At 35.3% G+C, this 13,832-nt stretch overlaps 1 protein-coding gene across 1 annotated transcript in view; it reads left to right on the top strand.

The window, feature by feature from the left end:
- The window catches only part of CNBD1 (cyclic nucleotide binding domain containing 1), a 511,440-nt gene that overhangs the window by 28,852 nt on the left and 468,756 nt on the right, over nt 1-13,832 (top strand). The window contains exon 3 of the mRNA XM_082722613.1: nt 11,353-11,463. Coding sequence (XP_082578739.1) covers nt 11,353-11,463 — 111 coding nt within the window. The remainder of the gene's footprint in view (nt 1-11,352; nt 11,464-13,832) is intronic.

Below are 13,832 nucleotides of genomic sequence, written 5' to 3'. Positions count from 1 at the left end.
ATTTTCATTTTGAGATGTTCCACCAAGTTCTTTTTTCAAATTTGTCTGGTCATTCCTGATAGTCTTTTGTTATTGATCATCACTGTTATTCTATCTTTTATTTCTACAAATATCTTATACCATTCTATACCCTATATCTAACATACCAGGATTTATAGTCTTTAGGAGTATAATTCTAATGTTCCACTCATGGTAACTTGTCTTTGCAGATAATCTTTCTGTGAAAGATTTGCTTATTCTCAACATATAATAACATGTGACCTAAATTGTGGATACTTTCCCCCAGGGAGAATTTATAACTTTCTCTTCTAGAACCAGGATATATGAAGAAGCTGACATTCTTTCATTCTCCTTCAAGAATCTCTCTCTAAATCAAGGTCCTCAGGCTGGGCTCCCCTCCTTTTTCCTGGGTCAAGTTGCATTTTCCTCCAGTTGCCCTCCTCAAAATCCTACCCCTCCTGTCTACTTCTTGTTCACATCTCAGGTATCCACTCACTTTCATTTCTTTTTTGTTGCAATATGGTGCTCCTCAGAGACATCACTTCCTCCTGTCAGATGAATAATGTAACAGAAAGTTCTTTTGCATGATATGTGCAAGAACAGAGTTCTTTAGAGAATCAAGACTGTCATGATTTAGAAACTGTGAAGATCTTTTTTCTAAGGTGTGATGTTCTACACTACAAGACAATGGGTGCCAGATATTTTATTTTTAATAGTTCTATTACAACAATGAAAATTTCCCTTAGACTCATTGTGTAGGTCCTTTAAATAAAGAAGTAGAATTTATATCTCTACACTTAAAAAAAAAATACTTATCTGTTTTAAAGAGAGAGAGCACAAGCAGCAGGGGCAGAAGGAGAGGGGGATAAAATCTCAAGCAGACTCTATACTGAGCATGGAGCCTGATGTGGGGCTGGATCTCAGGACCCTGAGGCCATAAATTGAGCTGAAACCAACAGTTAGATGCTCAACTGACTGAGCCACTGGGCCGCCCCTCTATCTCTACATTTTTAAAAAATGAAGAATTTGTTACTGTATGCATATATTCTGTACCTTGGTTTGTAGTAATAGTTATTATTTTTACATGCCTAATATATTATAAATGGTGGGTCAAAGCTTTGCTTTTATTACTTCTAACTAGTACAACAGTCCCAAAGGTAGATATTCCTTTTCTAAAGATAAATAAATGAGAAGTTGGAATTGTTTATAAGAGACAAAGCACAACTTCAGTTTATATGCTAATTGAGTATTTATTCTGGAAAAATTTTATGACAGGTCAATATCCCTATAAAAGGTTTAGATTGGGTCTTCAAGTCATATCTTTACAGTTGGCTTTGTCAAAACATATCTTTTAATTTTTTTTCCAGAAACTTTATGAAAATAAAAAGTATAGGGATTAATCTTTATGATTAATGTATCTACTAATCAACTGTAGTGGCATAGGAGTAGAGCTCCTTTGAAAAAATAATCAAATAATTTTGAAGCCATGAAGTCATTGGAGGTGAGCTGTATCTGTAGATAAGGAAGCTGATCAAATGTACTCATAACTAGATACTAACATTTCAAAAAATTTCAGAAGTTAAGTCAGAAGAAACTGAATAGAATGACACTTTATAGTGGCATTATCTGAAGATTGCTGATTGATTGATCTTTCCATTTAGTAGCTAGGGTATGTTAAATACATTGACCTTATAACAGAACATTTTTTTCTTTAAATTACTAGTGTAATAAAATAATGAAATCCATTATATACAATGTAATATATAATAAATAAAAGAAAACATAAATCCATTTTATATAATGTATAATATATTATCTCTTTCTCTGTGTGTGTGTATATATATATATATATATATATATATATAAAGTGAACTTAATTTGTATTAAATTACAACTGCACCTTCTTCTAGTGCAGAAGAATAACATTTATATTCTTTTTAGTTTTCATCAAATAAATGTATAGATGCTATAATATATAAAAGAAAAATTCAGGAGGAAAAAATCTATAAGAGGTTGAATAGATTCAACTTTTTATGACTTGTTTTAATTAATTTAAAATGAAAAAATGTAAATTGCCTTAGGGAAATCACATAAATATAATTCATCAATAAGTATTTTATTAAAAGTGTATTTATTATTCCCAAATTTGTAAGCAGAACTAAACAGGATGCAGAAGATACATGCAGAAGATATAAGTTGTTAGGGTATATAAGTTGTTAACAGTAAGATATAAGTTGTTAGCAGTTATAGACAAACCCTAAATCTCAGTGGTTTAACATAATAGAATTTTTTTTGTTTCTCAGCTCAAACCTTATAGGGTTATTTTTGATTGGTAGGCTGTTCCCATTCTGTTCTCCCATCTTTCTGTGTGGTTTTCACATCTACCCTACTCATTTGCTTCAAGCTGGAAGGGAAAAAGACATGGAGAATCTTAGGTAGGAAGGTTTTTTGGTGAGGTTGGGAGCAGATTTTGATGGGCCTGGTCTGGAATGGTGCATATTACTTTCACCCTCTCTTCCATGTTCCATTGGCTAGAACTCAGCCATGAGACTACATCTAAGTGCAAGAAAGGTTGGGAAATGTACTTTTTAGCTCTGTGCCCAGGAAGAAAAAGACATGGTTTTTTGCAACATAGAGAAATTTTTGAGATGGATATAAAATCATTGTATATTAAAAATTGAATTGTTGTTATTTAGACATGTATCTATTAATTGATATATAAGGAACTGAGGCATATAAAGGATAAATGACCTGCTTAAGTTTATATAAAGTAGAAAAATTAATGTACAAATTTAGATCATTTTGAGCTCAAGACTAAGATTATTTTATTTCTTATCATAGGCACAACCTAGTAGAGAACGCAAGAAGTAACTACGTGTCATGTAGTTAGGGAACACCATCAAGGCTATTAACTGGGGCTCCTTCTTTGGCCTGAGATAGTATAATTGGTGTACAGCCTGAAGATTATTTTGATTGATTCACACAGTAATTTAAAACTTTTTAAAAAGTAAGTTATGGTCTTAGGCTGCTTAGGCTGCCATAACATAAAACCATAGATTGTCTTAAATACCGGAATATACCAGGCCTTCATGTGTACATGTGGAGAGAGAGAGGTCTTTCTCTTCTTCTTAGAAGACTACCAGTCCTATCGGATTAGGTCCCTACCCTCATGATCTCATTTAACTTTATATTCTTTTTTTTTTTTTTTTTTTAAATTTATTTATTTTCAGCATAACAGTATTCATTATTTTTTCACCACACACAGTGCTCCATGCAATCCGTGCCCTCTATAATACCCACCACCTGGTACCCCAACCTCCCAAACCCCCGCCACTTCAAACCCCTCAGATTCTTTTTCAGAGTCCTTAGTCTCTCATGATTCACCTCCCCTTCCAATTTACCCCAACTCCCTTCTCCTCTCTAACACCCCTTGTCCTCCATGATATTTGTTATGCTCCACAAATAAGTGAAACCATATGATAATTGACTCTCTCTGCTTGACTTATTTCACTCAGCATAATCTCTTCCAGTCCCGTCCATGTTGCTACAAAAGTTGGGTATTCATCCTATCTGATGGAGGCATAATACTCCATAGTGTATATGGACCACATTTTCCATTCGTCCGTTGTAGGACATTTTGGTTCTTTCCGTAGTTTGGCGACCGTGGCCATTGCTGCTATAAACATTGGGGTACAGATGGCCCTTCTTTTCACGACATCTGTATCTTTGGGGTAAATACCTAGGAGTGCAATTGCAGGGTCATAGGGAAGCTCTGTTTTTAATTTCTTGAGGAATCTCCACACTGTTCTCCAAAGAGGCTGCACCAACTTGCATTCCCACCAACAGTGTAAGAAGGTTCCCCTTTCTCCACATCCCCTCCAACACATGTTGTTTCCTGTGTTGCTAATTTTGGCCATTCTAACTGGTGTAAGGTGGTATCTCAATGTGGTTTTAATTGAATCTCCCTGAGGGCTAGCGATGATGAACATTTTTTCATGTGTCTGATAGCCATTTGTATGTCTTTATTGGAGAAATGTCTGTCCATATCTTCTGCCCATTTTTTGATATGATTGTCTGTTTTGTGTGTGTTGAGTTTGAAGAGTTCATTATAGATCCTGGATATCAACCTTTTGTCTGTACTGTCATTTGCAAATATCTTCTCCCATTCTGTGGGTTGCCTCTTTGTTTTCTCGACTGTTTCTTTGCTGTGCACAAGCTTTTGATTTTGATGAAGTCCCAAAAGTTCATCTTCGCTTTTGTTTCCTTTGCCTTTGGAGACATATCTTGAAAGAAGTTGCTGTGGCTGATATCGAAGAGATTGCTGCCTATGTTCTCCTCTAGGATTCTGATGGATTCCTGTCTCATGTTGAGGTCTTTTATCCATTTTGAGTTTATCTTTGTGTACGGTGTAAGAGAATGGTCGAGTTTCATTCTTCTACATATAGCTGCCCAGTTTTTCCAGCACCATATTCTAAAAGCTTCATCTCCAAATACAATTGCATTAGGGGCTGGGACTTCAACATGTGAATTTGGGGGGGACAAATTCAACCTACAGCAGTTACTAATATTTAAAAATAAAAATTTCACATGAAACTTCAGACTTCTGGCTTCTGTAAAAGCAAACTAAACAAAACAAAAACAAAACAAAAGCCTGCAGAGTCTGCACTTTAGACTTTTCTTAATACGTGATAAAAATGAGAAAACAACAGCAGAGAGAGAGGAGGGTTGTGGCTTTATGGGCATTCTTTACAGTTTAGAGTAGTCCCCACCTTTTAATACGTGCTTGGCTATTATAAGCATTTAATTTTGTGACCTTTGGATATAGAGCACCCTGAAAGTGTTCTAGAGCTCTTGTGAGTAAATCTATAGGTTTTGGATGTATCTCCCCCTTCATCTGCTTGAGGAAATTGAAGTTCTTTTTTTGTAGGGGAGTTTCCTTGCAGGTGAGCATCACTAAGGTAATGAATTTTGTCAATAGACAGTGTTTACTCATAGCCTAGGAAATTATGAAAGTTATTTTGTGGACAGTATTCAAGTGTCAAATAGCTATTTGGATCCATAGTCATCCTTGCCATAATTCTTAATCTTTCTGTGTCCCTGGCTGTCTAATTATATCATTTCTCTTAATCTATTCTGCTATCCATATTTAGAAGAAATTATTTGCAGATGTTACATAGTTTTAGACAATAATACATACCTACTGAATGCAGAGAACTATATGTTTTTATTTCAAAAGAGATACAGAAATAGGAATATGCTGTCAAGTTACTTTTTGTGATGTAGAATATACATCATAGCATCATAGGGCACTTAGGGCCTCATTCTGAAAATTGTATCATTCCTAGTTCTAACATTTGATTCTTCCACTTTAACCTTTCACATCTTTTGCTTCTTGATGATACTACTTTGGAGACAGATCAGAAGCACTGGCCCATGTACATCAGCCACCAAATCTTGAAAATTCTCAGCATTAGTGAAGCAAGCAACTCAGTCATACATATAGAAAATGACAACATTGAAGGGCTTAGCATTTTGGTGTAAACTTCTCAGTTACTCCAAAGATGATATATCCAGATCACAGATTGGGGTAAGTTTTCAAGTCTTGTAGAATAGACTCCATGTAGACAAAGGAAAGAGGTCCGACTTTAGTATTTCTTGGCTCTCAATTTCTTTTTCTACAAAATGGGGATGATAGGAATATCAGCTAATATAGTTGTATAAGGATAAATTACCTGAAACATGTAAACTGCCTAGAATAATGGCTGTCACTTAGTAAGAACTAACATGTTTTATTATTTTGGGGGTGCAGTATATCCAAAAGGTTAAGACAATTTTTTTTAAAGGTTGTTTTATCTACCTACCTACCTCTCTATCTTATTTAGAGAAAGAATGTGAGAGAGGGCTCATGAGGGGAGGGGCAAAGAGAAAGGGAGAGAGAGAATTCTTAAGCAGACTCCCTGCTGAGCATGGAGTCCGACCCAGGGCTCCATTGCAGGATCTGGTGATCATGACCTGAACCAAAACCAGGAGGCACCCTGAGAATGGATTTTCAAGTCAATTTAGTTTTCCTTTGTATTCTGTGTCCTCTACTTCCTAGTTATATTAATCAAGTTTGCAGTTTCTTTATGTGTAAAATGGGCAGTAAAGAATAGCAACCTTGTCAGGTTATATAAATATATAATGAGACAAATCATGTAAAGATCTTAGTCTAATGTTTTGCATATAATAAGTACTCGACATATTACAAGTAGATGTGTAAAATAGATGATTGTAAAATGCTAGTTCCAAATGGGGAGAAAAAAAAGATCTTGGAAAAGCTTCTAATGATATCAGTGACTAGATTTTAAAAAGAGTGGATTCTAGGGGTGCCTGGGTGGCTCAGTTAGTTAAGCGTCTGCCTTCGGCTTGGGTCATGATCCCAGGGCCCTGGGATCGAGCCCAACATCAGGCTCCCTGTTCAACCGAAGCCTGCTTCTCCCTCCTCCCTGCTCCTGCTCTCTCTTGCTATCTTGTCCCTCTCTCTCTTAAATAAATAGATAAAAACTTTTTTTTTTTTTGTTTTGTTTTTTAAAGAGTGGATTCTTGGGACGCCTGGCTGGCTCAGTTGGTTAAGCAGCTGCCTTCGGCTCAGGTCATGATCCCAACATCCTGGGATCGAGTCCCACATCGGGCTCCTTGCTCTGTAGGGAGCCTGCTTCTCCCTCTGACTCTGCCTTCCACTCTGTCTGCCTGTGCTTGCTCTCACTCACTCTCTCTCTGACAAATAAATAAATAAAATGTTTAAAAAAAAAAAAGAGTGGATTCTTGTTCTGTGTATCTCTGTAGTGTGAGATTAGGCATGAAAATACCTAATGTCATATTAAATCAAATCCACATTGCATTATGTGAATCAATTAACTTACATAACATTCTTAAAGTATGGAATATTTGTTTTATGTAAAGAATTAATATTATGTTTTAGGAAACTTTGGCCAGGAGGAAATAAGCTATTATAAATATTTTATAGTGTGTTGATATTATTTATATTGACAGTGAAACAAGAAAAGCCTTCTTGAGGATTTTTATATTCATTGCCATGTGGCAAATATTGACTAAGTTGTTTGTCAGTGTTCATTTTTAAGTATTATCATTTTTTCCCCATTTTATTTTATTTTATTTTTCAGTGTTCCAAAATTCACTGTTTATGCACCACACTCAGTGCTCCATGCAATACGTGCCCTCCATAATACCCACCACCAGGCTCACCCATCCCTCTACTCTCCTCCCCTCCAAAACCCTGTTTGTTTCACAGAGTCCACAGTCTCTCATAATTTGTCTCCCCCAACTTACTTCTCCTCTCCATCTCCCAATGTCCTCCGTGTTATTCCTTATGCTCCACAAGTAAGTGAAACCATATGATAATTTTTTTTAATTAATTTATTTATTTTCAGCATAACAGTATTCATTATTTTTTCACCACACCCAGTGTTCCATGCAATCTGTGCCCTCTATAATACCCACCACCTGGTACCCCAACCTCCCACCCCCCTGCCACTTCAAACCCTTCAGATTGTTTTTCAGAGTCCATAGAAACCATATGATAATTGACTCCTCTGCTTGACTTATAATCTCTTCTAGTTTTGTCCATGTTGATATAAAAGATGGGTATTCGTCCTTTCTAATGGAGGCATAATACTCCATTGTATATACGGACCATATCTTCTTTATCCACTTGTCTGTCGAAGGGCATCTTGGTTCTTTCCACAGTTTGGCGACTGTGGTCATTGCTGCTATGAACATTGGGGTACAGATGGCCCTTCTTTTCACTACATCTGTATCTTTGGAGTAAATACCCAGGAGTGCAATTGCAGGGTCATAGGGAAGCTCTATTTTTAATTTATTAAGGAATCTCCACACTGTTTTCCAAAGTGGCTGCACCAACTTGCATTCCCACCAACAGTGTAAGAGGATTCCCTTTCTCCACCTCCTCTCCAACACTTGTTATTTACTGTCTTATTAATTTTGGACATTGTAACTGGTGTAAGGTGGTATCTCAATGTGGTTTTAATTTGAATCTCCCTGATGGCTAATGATGCTGAACATTTTTTTATGTGCCTGTTAGCCATTTCTATGTCATCTTTGGAGGAGTGTCTGTTCATGTCTTCTGCCCATTTTTTGACATGATTATCTGTTTTGTGTGTGTTGAGTGTGAGGGGTTCTTTATGAATCTTGGATATCAGCCCTTTGTCTATAGTGTCATTTGCAAATGTCTTTTCCCATTCTGTGGGTTGCCTTTTTGTTTTGTTGACTGTTTCCTTTGCTGTGCAGAAACATTTGGTCTCGATGAAGTCCCAAAAGTTCATTTTCACTTTTCTTTCCTTTGCCTTTGGAGACATATCTAGAAAGAAGTTGCTGTGGCCGATGTCAAAGAGATTGCTGCCTATGTTCTCCTCTCTGATTTTGATAGATTCCAGCCTCATGTTGAGGTCTTTTATCCATTTCATGTTTATCTTTATGTATGGTGTAAGAGAATGGTTGAGTTTCATTCTTCTACATATTGCTATCCCATTTTCCAAGCACCATTTATTGAAGAGACTGTCTTTTTTCCACTGTATATTTTTTTCCTGCTTTTTCAAAGATTATTTGACCATAAAGTTGAGGGTCCATATCTGGGCTCTCTGCTCTGTTCCACTGGTCTATGTGTCTGTTTTTGTGCCAGTACCACGCTGTCTTGGTGATCACTGCTTTGTAGTAAAGCTTAAAATCAGGCAACATGATGCCCCCAGTTTTGTTCTTCTTTCTCAACATTTCCTTAGCAACTCGAGAACCTTGTGGTTCCATACAAATTTTAGGATTGTTTGTTCCAGCTCTTTGAAAAATACCTGTGGGATTCTGATTGGGATGGCATTGAAAGTATCAATTGCTCTAGGCAGTATAGACATTTTAACAATGTTTATTTTCTGATCCATGAGCATAAAATACTCTTCCATATTTTTGTGTATCTTCAATTTCCTTTATGAGTGTTCTGTAGTTCCTCGAGTATAGATCCTTTACTCTTTGGTGAGGTTTATTCCCAGGTATCTTATGGTTCTTGGTGCCATAGTAAATGGAATCGATTCTCTAATTTCCCTTTCTATATTTTCATTGTTAGTGTATAAAAAAGCAACTAATTTCTGTACATTGATTTTGTATCCTGCCACATTACTGAATTGCTAAATAGTTCTAGTAGTTTGGGGGTGGAGTCTTTGGGGTTTTTCATATAAAGTATCATGTCATCTGCCAAGACTGAGAGTTTGACTTCTTCTTTGCCAATTTGAATACCTTTTATTTCTTTTTTTATTTCCTTTTATTTCTGATTTCTGTTGCTAGGACTTCTAGTACTGTGTTGAACAACAGTGGCAAGAGTGGACATCCTTGTCGTGTTCCTGGTATCAAAGGGAAGGCTGTCAGCTTTTCCCCATTGAGGATGATATTCACTATGGGTTTTTCATAGATAGATTTTATGAAGTTGAGGAATGTTCCCTCTATCCCTATACTTTGAAGGATTTTAATCAGGAATGGGTGCTGTATCTTGTCAAAAGTTTTTTCTGCATCAATAGAGAGGATCATGTGGTTCTTCTGTCTTCTCTTATTGATTTGTTCTGTTACATTGATTGATTTGAGAATGTTGAACCACCTTTGTGTCCCATGGATAAATCCCACCTGATCATGTGGATAATTTTTTTTTAAGATTTTATTTATTTATTTGAGAGACAGAGATCATAAGTAGGCAGAGAGGCAGGCAGAGAGAGAGGAGGAAGCAGGCTCCCTGCTGAGCAGAGAGCCGATGCAAGGCTCAGGACCCTGAGATCATGACCTGAGCTGAAGGCAGAGGCTTAACCCGCTGAGCCACCCAGGTGCCCCGTGGATAATTTTTTTAATGTACTATTGGATCCTATTAGCTAGGATCTTGTTGAGAATCTTGGCATCCATGTTCATCAGGGATATTGGTCTGAAATTCTCCTTTTTGGTGGAATCTTTGCCTGGGTTGGGGATCAGGGTAATGCTGGCTTCATAAAAAGAGTCTGGAAGTTTTCCTTCTGTTTCTATTTTTTTGAAATAGCTTCAGAAGAATAGGGATTATTTCTTCTTTGAATATTTGATAGAATTCTCCAGGGAATCCATCAGGTCCTGGGCTCTTGTTTCTTGGGAGGTTTTTGATCACTGCTTCAATCTTGTTACTAGATATTGGTCTATTTAGGTTGTTAATTTCTTCCTGATTCAGTTTTAGAAGTTTATAGGTTTCCAGGAATGCATCCATTTCAGCTTCCTTAACTCATTGACATATTAAGTGTGATCATTTTTGATAATTATTGAAAAAAGCTGTTAAGATGAATGCTTAACATTTAAAAACAGTTGACCAACTATTCATGGTGGTTGTCAATTAAAAATGGAATGAAGCACATTTTCCAGAAATATAAGTCATTATGTGACACTGAGTGATAATTTACTATATCCAGTGGATCTTGCTATTGGCATTTTTAGTATTTGCCATGGTTGCAAAACTGGCTACAATTAAGAATCACCGGGAGAAGGAAATTTATTTATTTATTTATTTGACAGAAAGAGAGGTAAAGAGAGAGCATAAACAGAGGGAGCGGCAGGCAGAGGAAGAGTTAGAAGCTGACTCCCCACTGAGCAGGGAGACAGATGATGCTGGGCTTGATCCCAGGATGCTGGGATCATGACCTGAGAGGAAGGCAGACACTTAACCACGTGAGCCATTTAGGTCCACTGTGGAGTAGGATATCTAAAATAGAGAAGTCCACACTGACTTCCATCTTTGGAGATCTTGTTTCCTCAGGAAAAGGATCAGAAATCTGTACTTAAAAGAAGCATCCCAATGATTCCAGTGATCTTCTGGATTGGGAAGTTCTGATCTTTTGCTCTAACACATCATTATTCCGGTCCTAACAATACAGTGCATGAGATTTTCATAAATCATCACAAAGATTCAGATAAATATACTTTTTGGTAATGTATATGTGAACTCTATTTGAATCATTTTGGAGGAATTTAATTATGTGGCATATTTTATGTAAAGGCTTTCATCAATTACAGAAATAAAATTTTAAGAAGGCTCAACTTAAAATTAAATTTTTGGCATTGACATTCCCATAAATCTGATGTTCATAAAATATTTCTTACTGAGGCACACTATGGACAATTTTTATAGTGGATAATTTTAAAGCATGGAGTATTTAGGTTTCATACTTTTTTATTTGCTTTTTAGGGTAAATAGTTGTATGTCTGAAGTTAAAAATCTTTCTCTCGGAAATTATTATCTGATGATATCTAAATTTTAATTTTTCTCTCTTTATATTTTTAAAACAGGAGTTCTAGCAGTGTGTTCTCCGCTCACACTATGTTTATAAAGCAATATCCTAAAATATTCCTGCAGAAAAAACCCAGACTGCCTAAACTTTTCAAACTGGAGGGAAAAAGGTAATGATATCTTCTTTTGGAAGCAAGATTGGTGTGTGTGCACATTAAAGAACAAGATGGAATTGGGAGGGAGACAAACCATAAGTGACTCTTAATCTCACAAAACAAACTGAGGGTTGCTGGGGGGAGGGGGTTTGGGAGAAGGGGGTGGTATTATGGACATTGGGGAGGGTATGTGTTTTGGTGAGTGCTGTGAAGTGTGTAAACCTGGTGATTCACAGACCTGTACCCCTGGGGATAAAAATATATGTTTATAAAAAATAAAAAATAAAAAATAATATTTAAAAAAAAAAAAAAAAAAGAACAAATGAAACTCAAATAATGAAAGTATTTGATCTGTTTCCAGCATTCCGTGCTAGGGAACTCCCAGGCAAATGGAGTTTGATAGGAAAGAATAAATTCACACAGTTGTTTTGAAGGAATTTTAATTATATGGTATGATAATTAGTACTAATAAATGTATGTTGCTCTTTTAGTTTTATCATTAAAAATAAATAAGCAACTAGCCCTATATAATAAACATAATAAAAGAAAATACTATTAAGAATGTGAAAGATAATACAGTAAATGATACAGAAAAACTAAGAAGATTATAAATTATGATAGAATACCTTATATAGCTTGAGGCTAATTTGATAATCTAGATTTTATTGGTTAATTTTCTAAAAAACTGTGGTACTGAATTTATTCAAGAAGATAAAAATTAAAAAATTATTACAGTATAAATAGAAATTGTGCAAAGCATTCTTCAAAAAGTATTTTTTGAAGCAAAAAAGAACAAAAGTTAAAAACCCATAACCCAAGTGATATCACTAGAAGTTCTCTTCAAATGTCCAAGGAAAGGTAATTTCTGTGCAATTTAATTTTCCTATAGTGTTGAAAATAAAAAATAGTTTGTGAATTTGCCATGTATGTATAACTCTGATATCAAAATTTAACAGGAGTGGCTACAGTAATAAGGAAGAAATACCAATTTTTATTATGAGTATATAGGCAAACATACACAAAATTTAGCACAATAGTGTATTAGATTTATATATCGTGTTTAAATTGGCTTCATCTCATGAGTGTAAAGAAGGTTCATTATTAGAAAAGCTATTATTATAACTTTATAATATGATTAGCTCAAGGAGAAACTGTATGATCTATCAGTGCATAAAGGTATTTGATGTAATTCAGTATCTATGTCTCATAGTAAAATAAAATCATGCTTTTACGTGTAATGTGTATAGTAGGTGGCTATTAAATAGTACAAAACATTTATTTTTTCATCCAGAAAGAAACTACTCTAAAGTAGCAATAAAAACACCTTAAGCTGAATTAAAATAAAATTTCATAAAATGTATTAAGAAATTATAAATCTCTAAGCTTAGCTTACACTGGTCCTTCATGTAATGTGATAAACCCATATATGCCTGGACGATGGGACTAGAGCTTGGGTGATTCAGAGAAGCTTTCGGCAGAATATAATTGATGAGGAAACATAAATCTTGGCAGACACTAAATACCTACGCTATTAAAAGTATTCATCAGTAGCTTTTACCTATTATCATTATTGCTGTATTCAACACTCTATAATTCATTTAACATAAATGTCATGTGAACACAAATGTCATGTGACAGATACAATAGTAAGACTTTGAAGTATGGCATGTGCCTGGTTGTGAACCTCTGGTGAGAATGCCTGATGGCAGGCATTTGCTAAATATTGAAGAGCAGGAGAGTAGAAGAAATGCTTCATACAACCATTAAATTCGCTTGGAGCAATGCCACATTAATGAAAATAAATGGAAAACCTGGCTGAGACATAGGGAAACAGTTCTACCTGAGCAAAAAATGTGAATACAGAGAAAAAAATGAGATCAAGGACTGGTCAGAACTATAATGATTATCTAAATTTTATTTTATTTATGAATTAAGTAGAGGGAAGGTAAATTTTTGGTAGATTCACAGATACAGAATATCAAATAGACAGCATTTCTTTTAAAAAAAGCACTGAATTTTCACCCAAATGTCTTGGATTTGAATTTCTGTTTTGCCCAATTGTGGCAGCATGAATTTGGGGTAGTTTCTGAATATCGACTGCTCTGTTTTAAGTCAGGAAGAGAAGATAATATCCTCCTTCAGAGTTATGCATGGAACAAACTTTTTAATTGTACTAACTCTTATTATTCTCATGGACTTATAGATATAGGCAGTGATGTTTTATATAGATTTATACCAACTGTCAAGAAATTCTGCCTCTTTTCAAATGAGTTTATCAACAATGACAATAATGAATTAATACATATAATACATAACAAATCACTGCATTCTTCACTTCAATAGGTTTAATACTTACCCTTTTTTAAACAAAAAAAGACAGACTT

This window comes from Mustela nivalis (genome assembly GCF_964662115.1).
Source record: "Mustela nivalis genome assembly, chromosome: 2".
Taxonomy (NCBI): domain Eukaryota; kingdom Metazoa; phylum Chordata; class Mammalia; order Carnivora; family Mustelidae; genus Mustela; species Mustela nivalis.
This window is presented reverse-complemented; position numbering and strand designations above follow the sequence as displayed.